The following is a 12,026-nucleotide window of genomic DNA, read 5'->3' as shown; positions in this document are numbered from 1 at the left end:
GTTCTGATGGCCATTCTGTTCTTGTTCTTTTCTTTTGGTTGACAGGTATCTCCTCCCCTTTTGCCACTGCCATCTGTATGCCACTCCTGCAGATGGATTTTACTCCCGACACCTGCTGCTTCGTGTTAATCGGTGGAGCAGCATTACGATCTTATGGGACGATCGCCAATGGCCCACATGCCCTTACACAGTACTGGTGGCTCGGAGCAACATTTCGGCCTTTCAGCTGGACTAGTGCCTCCCCATTGGGTCGGCCCTGCGGTTCTGTGCGCTTCCATGTTGCCTTTTCGTACGTGAATGTGGCTCTGTGTACCACGGGGGAACAGGGCGACACACAGGTAGTGGCTGGTCATTTCATGCGGATGCAGCCCACAATGGTGATTAGTGTTTTGTAGTTCATGGCCTGATGGCTGTATGGGCTTGGTGACTTTGATGTGCATTAAATTTCTATTCTGATTTGGCCCGTGTAGCTTTTTCCTTTGCAAGTGATGTGGCATATGCCTATTTGGGGGGCGATGTATTGTGAGGAGATCTGCATTGGGTTCCAGCTTCGGGGTTTAGTTGCGTGGTACTGTGCTGGGCGCGTTTGCCTACGAAGCACAGTGAGGTCAGGGATGGGGGCTGCCAATATGACTGTTTGAATGTTGTCATGCTCAGGGGCGGGGGATTGGGTTTTGTGTAACAGATGCCGGTCAGCCAGGTGGACTGGTGGAATGATGTGTTTTTCGGAATATTGCTGGTCACAGGTGCCTGTGTTTGCGTGCGTTTCTTGGTGGGGGACTGTGGTCATGTCCATTGGGATGGCTTCTGTATTCGTGCCATCTGTGCCCTGCAGCTCCCATTGGCCCCTCTTGTGTTTCTTTTGTTCGTTGCCATGCAGGGGTGACTTGTACATTTCAATGGTTGCATTGTGACTTCATTGCACCTACGGGGAGTTGTACTTTGTGGGCAGGGAGCGGTGTACAGGCACTCAGTGGGGCCGTTTACGGTTGATTCGCGATGCCGTACTTCTCGCCATGGCGGAATGGTACATTACGCCATGCCTGATGGCGTTAGGTACATGTCCGCTAGGGTCGGAATTGGCGTACCCTTGCGCCATGGTGGTGTTTGCGGTTTGGCATGGCGCGCGCGCGCGTGCTTGGTGCAGTTAGCGTTGGCGTTCACTACGGTGTCGCTAATGGCTTCGTACTTTCCGGTGACGGGTCATAGTCGCAACGAGCGCTATTCGATGGCGGAATTGCATTTCCGCCATCGTTTTCACCTTTCCGCCAGGGTCGTAATGAGGGCCAGTGAGTGATTGGCGCAGCACTGTTGCCCATTCAAAAATCATGCCATACCTCTTGGAAGGTGGGGGGAGAAGGGCGCCCAAAAATCACGCACGGCCGCGGGTAGACCTGGGACTGGCACAGTGCCTGTATGTCTATATCTCGTGTCCTCAATTATTTCCTCATCTCTCTCTTCCCGCCTCTCGCTGTCTCTTTTGCTCCTGCTCTCTCTTCTCTGTTACCGAGTATCTGTTGGTCCCTCTCTCCCCCCACTTCTCTGCCTCCTCACCCCTCCCCTCTCATTAGACCACGAAATGTTCAGCGAGTAGCGGTTCCTGTGTTCCCACAGGACCCCTGTGGACAGCTTGCCCCTGCTCTGCCTGCCGAGGACGGGGGGCCTTGCGCGGGGCTGAAAAACAAACTGGAAGAGTTTCTGAACAGATGCGTGTTTTCAGATTCCAGCCAAAAGCGGAGAGGAGCAAGCAGAGGGCGGCCCGGCTCTGAAGAGCGGCCGAGATGGCGGTTTCGCGGGAAAGCTGCAGCCATGAGGGGGAGACGGTCTACCTGAAGAGGAAAATCACGCTCGTGCGCGCCATCTCCCTCACCATCGGCACCATTATCGGCAGCGGTATCTTCATCTCCCCCAAGGGGGTGCTGAAGAACTCGGGAAACATCGGCCTCTCCCTCGTCATCTGGCTGGCCTGCGGGGTGCTCTCCATGTTCGGTGGGTTGTTCTGTAGCGTGTATTCCAGGTGTGCAACTAGACTGACATTTCCAGGGGTGGCGGGTTAACATGTTGTACGGGAGAGGCGCTAACGACAGAGACTTTTTGGGAGGGGGCAAACCAACTTCTGTAGGACTTGTAACTTCTTTATACATATAACTGGTTGTGCTCAAGCGCCCCGATGCCTGGGGGTATGTGTGCGCTATACAAAAGTAAAAATAAATAAATAAAATAAAGGAGACTATTCTGGTGCAGGTTACATAACAGTTAACTCTCCCTTTCACAGCTGAAACCATATATTTTTAAGAACTGCTCTGCATAGGTGTCTCCTGCCTGACCCTTTCCCTCCTCTCCAATAACTGCACTGAATTCAAGTATTAACACTCCATCAGGATTTCAATTGCCTAAAAATGTACGCATACGAATGCAGTTGCTAACAATTACATGTTTTTGCTGGGCCTTTGTTAACTGTGCACCCGCGGGCACTGTTTATTGTCTGTGTCCTGTCTGGCCCTCCTGCCAGGCTCTCCTGCCAGGCTCTCTGGGTCAGCCAGGTTAAGTCAACATAACAGAACATTTCGGTGGAGGAGGGAACTAAAGCCAAATCACCTGATGGTTTATACACAGGTGCGGTTTGTTGCCTTACCCTCTGCCACACTAAACAGAGGTCTGGAACTCAGACACTGAAGGCATGATTGGGAGTGAACCTCTACAGCAGGTACAGGGCGTGATGTGCACTTGTGACTTCAAATCCAATGCAACTATTCAATTAGGATGTGTGAACGGATTTTACTACATTTTTACTACACTTTTAAATTGTACCATCACAAAGTCGGGTTGAACAGAGAGTCCTGTAGGCATGGCCGACCCTAGGATTTTCGGGGTCAGGTGTGGCAATTAAGTGCAAACATACCAGGTCTCTGTCAACAAATTACGTTACGGAGCAACATGACCTCCCATGTATATTATACTGGAAGAAAACCAATGGATACATGGAATATATCTGAAATTGCCACCTGGGTAAAAGCAGGTGGATTCCATTGTAATTGCTGCTACTAAATATTGAATGCGAGAGGGAATTCCACAGCTCCCACAGGGTAGTACAATAGTGAAGAGCAAAGGCGATTTCACCTATATTTTGCTCCTAACTTTTCCACTACACTGTGGACAAGATGAACATTTCTCTGAATTGCACAAAAAAGGCAAACAGACCCGTTCCACTCTGTGCATTTAAACACTTCCATGAGCATGACACCCGGGCTCCAGCTTTCAGTCATATAGGCACTCGTCTGGCTTACCGTAAGCACACAAATCAGCTTTCTGGCCCCCTCATCCAGGGCTTTAAGTGGGCCAGGGCTAGTCGGGGGCCAGGCCGTGGCATTCTCCAGAAAGGGCTCCCGAGCTGGGGCCCTGCCAGGGCCCACCCCGACTAGCCCCAGCCATGCCAACACCTCAGGCAGCCGTGTAGCCGAAGTGCTGCACAGTTACACGGACTGCCTGCAGGTGTCAGCACTTTGGAAGTTCTGACATCTGCAGACAGCCAGTATTACCATGGCTTCGGCTACACGGCTGTCAGATGACTCTGAACTCCGAAAAAGGAGGGGGGCTGGAGAGCCCAGTCTATCCTTTTGTTTCTGAGTAAAGAGTCGTCATGCAGCATGAAGCCTTTTAAACGAGGCTTCATGATGAGTGATAACTCTTTACTCAGAAACAAAAGGAGAGACTGGGCCCTCAAACCCTCTTCCTGTTTCAGAGTACAGAGTCATCACACAGCAGGCAGCCCTTTCATTCAAGGAGCCTGTGGTTTTTAACCATGTGGCGCCTTGAATGAAAGGGCTGCCTGCTCCGTGTGAGAGCTGGGGCACACTGGTGTCACACCTTTGGTGCGCCCAGCTCCGACGGGCTGGGCGCTCCAAAGGTAATTATGCCAGTGCGCTCCAGCTGCCCTGCTTTCACCATCACCCCCTCCATTGGTGAGTTGGGGGGCTCTCGTTAGGGCCGTGGCTGAAGTACATACATACATAGGCCACGCCCAAAACAAGTGCCCCCCTCCAACCACCTCGATTTAGCATCCCACTTAATCCACTGCCATCACCTCACCCCGAAATGCATGCATGGAATAGGTCATTGATAACATATAAAATACACAACATCCCTGGAAACACTAACTGCTGGTGGAGTGGCCCAAGTGGTCATGTTCCCGCCCAGACCCACCTACTGCGTCACATCCCTGAAAGCACTAACTGCCGGCGCCACCCGAGTAGCTGGCATGCTGCACCAGGCGCTTTAAGTGGGGTAAGAAATCGAGGGGTGGGGCCCTCATTTGGGGGCATGGCTTGTGGGATGGGCGTGGCCTTTAAAACGTACATAAACCATAGTAAGGTACGCAAACATTTTATATATTTTTATGCGTACCTTACTATGGTTTGTGTAGTATGCAAGCTATCTTTTCTAAACATAGACATGTGTAACATATTTCTATGTTTATAAAAGATGGCTTGCATACTACACAAACCATAGTAAGGTACGCACATTTATATATTTGTTTGCGTTCCTTAGTATGGTTTGTGTACTTCAAGATAACTTGAAAAGTACATAAACCATAGTAAGGTACGCACACAAATGTATAGCATTTATATATTTGTGTGCGTACCTTATGGTTTGTGTACTTTCCAAGCCATCTTTGTTAAACATTTCTATGTTTATAAAAGATGGCTTGAATTGTGAACTTTTCAAGCCATCTTTTATAAACCTCGAAATATGTCAAGGAGTTCCCAGGTTCGCTGAGGGTTAAAGACGCCTCGGCGACCTGGGGAAACAAAGGCACAGTAACTTCCTCTGGTGACCCCTCACGTGAGAGGTCACCTCAGGAAGTTACAGTGACTGACAGAAGTGCCTGCCAGCCCCTTAATTTGCATTTGATAACATCACAGGAAGTGACATCACAGGATGAGACATCACAAGATAATGACCACTAGGTATGTAGGCAGCAGCAAAAACATGGTAATCTGTGAGGAGAATTTCCAATAACTACACTAGCAAATTATAAAAGGTGCCCACTTTTTAAGCCCAACAATTTATAATGAAATATTCCAACGAAAACTGTGCTTTAATGGCACATGTGTTCTTGTTGTTAAGCGTCTGCATTGCAAACATGACAACCTGGTGTAAAATCCGAGTAGCTGAACACTTGAGCAAGCACACTTTTTTGTAATGCTGGGATCAAAAACACAGAACCGGGGTGGCAAAAAGTGGGTGGACGCTGTCCGCCCACATGTATCGACTTGTGCTCTGAAAATCAGTACAGGGCCAGAACCAGAGAAAATATCCCCTCCAGTCTCCAGGATGACAACCTCTCTTGTCACATCCATGGTAAATATTCATGGCTCACTTGCATGTTTTATGTATAATGTGAGGAAAACGCTACATTCCACTTAAACGATTTTTGGCTTGATAAATATAAACATGTGAGGAAATAACGCAAATAGCTAAAACGGTTTTGTGCAATATGTTTAATTGTGCTGGAGGAAGGCACAGATGTTAGGCAGCTTACTGCTGCTTTCAATGTGCTTTAAAAAAAATGCCCCTTTGCAGTTCTTAACACAATAATGGTCTCTTAAATAGGCCATCAATAGTAAATTGCACCCACTTTAAACGCTCCGCTTTAAGAAAGAAAGTCATTAGCAGTGCTTATGAGGCCCCCAGCGCCTATTGGGTGGTGTTTGTCTCTCCAGAGTCGCAGCAGGAGGTTGACAGGTGACAAGTTACCTCACCAGAAGAAACAAAAGGTAGCCAAACCACCACAAGGGTCAGACGATTTTGAAAAAGATTTGCTGGCAAGCTCGCCCATCATCATGCAGGCTGCAGTGTGTGCCGCCCGTGCGCTCAGAGTGGACTGCAGCAAGCTTAGGGACTCCAAGCACGGCCCACTCTGCAGCCTCAAAATGGAGTCAACGGCTCCCTCTGCTCGGTCTCTAGCAGACGCAGGCCCAAGTGCAGCCGCACATGCTGCACACGCCTTGCGCCGGCTCTGCATACAGGCAGTGTAGCCCATTGCAACAGATTGTACCAGCTTTTAAGAACCCAGACACCATAGTTCACTGGCCCTAGTGAATGCTTGTAGCTTGATTTTGTGAGTAACAATTGTTAAACAATATGGAAACCTCAGTAAATCAGCCCAAGAGCAGCGAGGGTCATAAAGTAAAGGTGGTGGCGCGGGGGGCTGCTATTAGACTCCCAGACCAGCACCATACTGCTAATACGCGACAACCGCAGAAAAACAAACATGTTCTCCAACCGAACGCAGTAGGTAGGTGCAGCCAGTGCCCCGGCAGTCTCCCAAAAGTGGGGTTGAGCCAGGGGCCCCCGGTGCCATCACAACATTGGCAGGATGCATTATCCCATCGCGGCCGCAGATGCGTTGAGAGATGCGCCCGCAATTAGGTCAGGCAAGCTGTAGCTGGCTGGCACTTCTGTCAGTCACTGTAACTTCCTATGGTGACCTCTCCCGCGAGGGGTCACCAGAGGAAGTTACTGTGCCTTTGTTTCCGCAGGTCGCCGAGGTGTCTTTAACCCTCGGCGAACCTGGGGACTCCTCCACATATTTCGAGCTTTATAAAAGATGGCTTGAAAAGTTCACAATTCAAGCCATCTTTTATAAACATAGAAATGTTTAACAAAGATGACTTGGAAAGTACACAAACCATAAGGTACGCACACAAATATATAAATGCTATACATTTGTGTGCGTACCTTACTATGGTTTATGTACTTTTCAAGTCATCTTGAAGTACACAAACCATAGTAAGGAACGCAAACAAATATATAAATGTGCGTACCTTACTATGGTTTGTGTAGTATGCAAGCCATCTTTTATAAACATAGAAATATTTTACACATGTCTATGTTTAGAAAAGATAGCTTGCATACTACACAAACCATAGTAAGGTACGCATAAAAATATATAAAATGTTTGCGTACCTTACTATGGTTTATGTATGTTTTAAAGGCCACGCCCATCCCACAAGCCATGCCCCCAAATGAGGGCCCCACCCCTCGATTTCTTACCCCACTTAAAGCGCCTGGTGCAGCATGCCAGCTACTCGGGTGGCGCCGGCAGTTAGTGCTTTCAGGGATGTGACGCAGTAGGTGGGTCTGGGCGGGAACATGACCACTTGGACCACTCCAGCAGCAGTTAGTGTTTCCAGGGATGTTGTGTATTTTATATGTTATCAATGACCTATTCCATGCATGCATTTCGGGGTGAGGTGATGGCAGTGGATTAAGTGGGATGCTAAATCGAGGTGGTTGGAGGGGGGCTCTTGTTTGGGGCGTGGCCTATGTATGTGTGAACTTCAGCCACGGCCCTAAAAAGAGCCCCCCAACTCACCAATGGAGGGGGTGATGGTGAAAGAAGGGTAGCTGGGGCGCACTGGCATAATTACCTTTGGAGCGCCCAGCCCGTCGGAGCTGGGCGCACCAAAGGTGTGACACCAGTGTGCCCCAGCTCTCACACGGAGCAGGCAGCCCTTTCATTCAAAGCGCCACATGGTTAAAAACCACAGGCTCCTTGAATGAAAGGGCTGCCTGCTGTGTGATGACTCTGTACTCTGAAACAGGAAGAGGGTTTGAGGGCCCAGTCTTGCCTTTTGTTTCTGAGTAAAGAGTTATCACGCATCATGAAGCCTCGTTTAAAAGGCTTCATGCTGCACGACGACTCTTTACTCAGAAACAAAAGGAGAGACTGGGCTCTCCAGCCCCCCTCCTTTTTCGGAGTTCAGAGTCATCTGACAGCCGTGTAGCCGAAGCCATGGTAATACTGGCTGTCTGCAGATGTCAGTACTTCCAAAGTGCTGACACCTGCAGGCAGTCCGTGTAACTGTGCAGCACTTCGGCTACACGGCTGTCTGAGGTGTTGGCATGGCTGGGGCTAGTCGGGGTGGGCCCTGGCAGGGCCCCAGCTCGGGAGCCCTTTCTGGAGAATGCCAGGGCCTGGCCCCCGACTAGCCCCGGCCCACTTAAAGCCCTGGATGAGGGGGCCAGAAAGCTGATTTGTGTGCTTACGGTGAGCCAGACGAGTGCCTATATGACTGAAAGCTGGAGCCCGGGGGGTGTCATGCTCATGGAAGTGTTTATATGCACAGAGTGGAACGTGTCTGTTTGCCTTTTTTGTGCAATTCAGAGAAATGTTCATCTTGTCCACAGTCCACAGTGTAGTGGAAAAGTTAGGAGCAAAATATAGGTGAAATCGCCTTTGCTCTTCACTATTGTACTACCTTGTGGGAGCTGTGGAACTCCCTCTCGCATTTAATATTTAGTGGCAGCAATTACAATGGAATCCACCTGCTTTTACCCAGGTGGCAATTTCAGGTGGATTCCATGTATCCATTGGTTTTCTTCCAGCATAAAATACATGGGAGGTCATGTTGCTCCGTAACGTAATTTGTTGACAGAGACCTGGTATGTTTGCACTCATGGGTAGCCAGGTCCCCGCCTCCAAATTTTCATCACCTGCATGACAGAGTGCAAATGTGCAGGGCAAAAAGTGATGGACGCGGAGTACGCCGCCTTTTGCTCTGCACAGTTCCACTCCATTGTGCAAAATGAGTAAACGCTGCATACCATGGCAAGCAGCATGTACAATTACAATTATAACACTGCCCGATGTGCGATCAGTGTTTCATTTTACTTGCGTGCTTACCATGTCAGGCAGCGTTTAATTGTAATGGTGCACACTGCCTGCAAGCATGGCAGGCAGTGTGTGCAATGGATCCCTATGGGGTCTGCCTGTTTCATGCTGGTGCATAAAGCCGGGAGACTCCACAGGGATCTCCAGAATTTGCACCTGCATGAAAATCCATGCTGGCGCAAATGCTGGAGCATTTGTATGAGGGAGAGGAAGGAGGGCAGTGGAAAAGCAACTTGCGTTCCGCCCTCCTCTCTGCCATACAAATTAATGAAAATGAGCTGTGGCGTTAATGGGAGACGTAAAAGCCTTACACAAGGCTTTTACGTCTGCCATAGACGTTCTGGCCCATTTGAAAGCGAGCATCATGCTGGTGGAAATCCAAGAGGATTTAACAGGATGGTCTTCAAAAGCAGGCAGGCCAGTTAAGTTAATTCCACTCTGCAACTCTGCCTACCAAATCAGAGAAAATCCCACGACCAAAGCATACCTACTTTAACTGCCATTGTTACAGATCCATAGGACATACAAAATGACCCCAGCAGAGTTTCTTTCCAGCCACCAGTCTTGCTACTGGGAACGTTGATGTTTTAGGTTGTCCAAAGTGGAGAGAGTTTGCATAATCAAGGCGTGAGTGGCTGACTGTACCTCTTATCACCAAAGGGCTAAAGGGAAAGCCATAGCAGAGTAGGCAGGGCTAGTGGCAGCCAAAGACCGGACATGGTCCAACAGTCATTTTTGAGCTGAGGACAACTCCTAGGCTTTTGGATCCAATGCTACGGGGCTGCAAACTCCCTGTCATCGGGGATGGCGTCAGGGCCTTTTAAACATTTCAAATGAAAGGGGCTTCAAGCAGCAGTGGGGCCCCCAGCAATTGCTCCCATGTTACCAGTCAGCAGTCTTCTAATATGGCAATAGATTCCTTTCCATATTATTTTCATTCTCAGGCTTTAAATGTGCGCTTTGCAGCGCTTGCGTTACAAGCTGAATTTGCTGGAGTCCTGCAGTCAGTCGTCACTTGGAAGTGACAACATGAAGGGTTCCAGCAAAAAAAGCTAGTAATGCAAGCTCTGCAAAGCGCACATTTTAAGCAAATAAATACACCAGGGCGATAATAGCTGCCTATTTTCACGAAAAAGCGAGCCAGCAGGGAGCTGCAATACTAAATACCCACTGAAAAGCTATAAATTATTCTTTGTCAGCCTTGGACTGATGTGGAGGAACCTCTGTTGAAAGACAACGAGGTGATAATCAGTGGGCATTTAGTGTTTCAGCTGGTTGGCTGTATCGTGATAATTGGCAGCTATTAACCCTCGGCTGTATTTGTCTCCATAATAATGTATACGCCCCATGGGTGCCTCAGAATGTTTTCCGGCTCTGAGCAAGAGGGGGCCTCAACCATCAATTTGAAATGGGGCCCCACACTTCTTCAGCCGTGCCTGCGTGTCATCCATGAATCAGATACACACAATTCGGTTTCTAGGGCTTGCTATTAGTTCTACTTATTGGCGAGCTGGCAATGAAAGAGACTGAATTTATAAGGATTCATGGTTACCCAGAGAAAGTAACACAAATAGCATGCAGTCAGATGCAGGCTTTGAACAAGAGAGTAATTGATCAAACCTGCAGACTGACACAGGCCTTGAACGAGAGAGTAATTTGTGAAGCATGCAGACTGACACAGGCCTTGAACGAGGGAGTAATTAACTAAGAATTCAGGCACTGGCTTTGAACTAGATAGAGAGTAATTGATAGAACATACAGGTGCAGACTTTAAACAAGTGAGTAATTAATAAAGCATATCGGATGACGCAGGCTTTGAACGAGAGCGCAATTAACAAAGCATGTAGACAGAAGCAGGCCTTGAATGAGAGAGTAACAATAAAACATGCAGGTGCAGACTTTAAACAAGTGAGCAATTAATAGAGCATGCAAACAGATGCAGGCCTTGAATGAGAGAGTAATAGTAAAGCATGCAAGTCCAGGCTTTGAAGAAGAGAGTAATTAAAACAGCATGCATGGAGAAGGAGGCCTTGAACAAGAGAGTACTAATAAAGCATGCAGTTGCAGGCTCTGAACAAGAGAACAAATGAGAAAGCATTGAGGTGCCGATTGTTAAGATGGGTTTTCTAGTATCTGGCCTGGTGGACAGATTTCAGGAGGCACCCTAGTTATAGTCAACGGGGAACTCTGAGAGGTTAGCCAAACCCAATTGAGGTAAACATGGAGACTGGTCAAGGCTTAGTCTCAGGAGTGAGTGAGCATGGTTAGGGGTCCACAGTGAGTCCACACAGTGAAGCACAGAATGATTCTGCTTAGACAGGTAGGTACAAAAATACTTTATTTATTATAGGACCAAAACACACTAGAAAAATGTATCAAGCAGGTGATATTATCACACAACACTCAGTTATCAAACGTAGGAATGCAGACAATTCACTTAAACACACGAAAGGAAGGTAAGTAATGATGCACTTGGGAAAACCAGTTCACAAGAATAATATCATAACTTTATTAATCCAATCCCTGCGTTGAATGGCGTCCGGATCACAAAAGTCATAACGTTCCTTCTCAGGAGAGGGTACAAAGGTAGGAAAGCTTCTTGTGGTGGTGAACATTTTTCCAGAAGACTTCTCAAGAATATAACAGGTACATAAGATGCTTTTACTATCATTTAGAACAGCTTTTAGAACAAGCGTTTAAAAAGCAAAGGAATGGAATAAACAAACGTTTATTCTAAGATTTATTATAGGGGAGACTAGAGGAGACAGGAGTGGCTGTAAGTATTGTGATTACTCACCACCCTGACTCTGATTTTCTCGAGTGACTAGGCAGGTCGACTCTGAGTCGCTGGAGGTAGGTTTCCCGCTGTTGGATCCAGTAGAATGTGCCCATGAGCTGCGTGTGCAAGGAAGATTACGGTTGGGTCCAGGAGCTGAGTGCAACCCCCAATGCAGGCCTCTTCGAGGCACTCTACCAGATGGAAGAAATATGGTTCCAGCGACAGTCACCGCACACGGGCGACAGCAGGCGTCTCTCCAGTGGCAGTCAAAGAAGTCCTTGCCATGCAGGAACCATTTATGCTGGGAAGATGAAACTTGGAAGTTTCGCGACTTGTGGCACGAGATGGCGGCCACTGAAGTTCCAGGTGAAAATGCGGAACAACAACACTTCTGGCATGGTAACGCAATTCAGTGCTGGTTTGTCCACTGGGTAGTCCTAATATGATTCCGAGGGCTCAGGTCTGCAGGAGCACGAAAAGTCATCCATGTTGGTTTGTCCCACCAGTCCAAGTGTCAAAGCACTGCAGAGGGTCTTCTCAGGCCAGGTAGTCCAGCAAAGCTTCACCAGG

The 12,026-nt window shown here is 48.3% G+C and overlaps 1 protein-coding gene across 1 annotated transcript in view; it reads left to right on the top strand.

Moving 5' to 3' along the window:
- Positions 1 to 1,641: 1,641 nt before the first annotated feature.
- The window catches only part of LOC138513739 (cystine/glutamate transporter-like), a 128,352-nt gene continuing 117,967 nt past the window's right edge, over positions 1,642 to 12,026 (top strand). Inside the window, exon 1 of the mRNA XM_069628823.1 lies at positions 1,642 to 1,989. Within this exon, the coding sequence (XP_069484924.1) occupies positions 1,782 to 1,989 (208 nt within the window). The 5' untranslated portion in view covers positions 1,642 to 1,781. The remainder of the gene's footprint in view (positions 1,990 to 12,026) is intronic.

The sequence above is a fragment of the Ambystoma mexicanum genome, chromosome 12, assembly GCF_040938575.1.
Source record: "Ambystoma mexicanum isolate Mex_15411 chromosome 12, UKY_AmexF1_1, whole genome shotgun sequence".
Lineage (NCBI taxonomy): Eukaryota > Metazoa > Chordata > Amphibia > Caudata > Ambystomatidae > Ambystoma > Ambystoma mexicanum.
The sequence above is the reverse complement of the archived record's forward strand: the minus strand, read 5'-3'. Positions and strand labels throughout refer to the sequence as shown.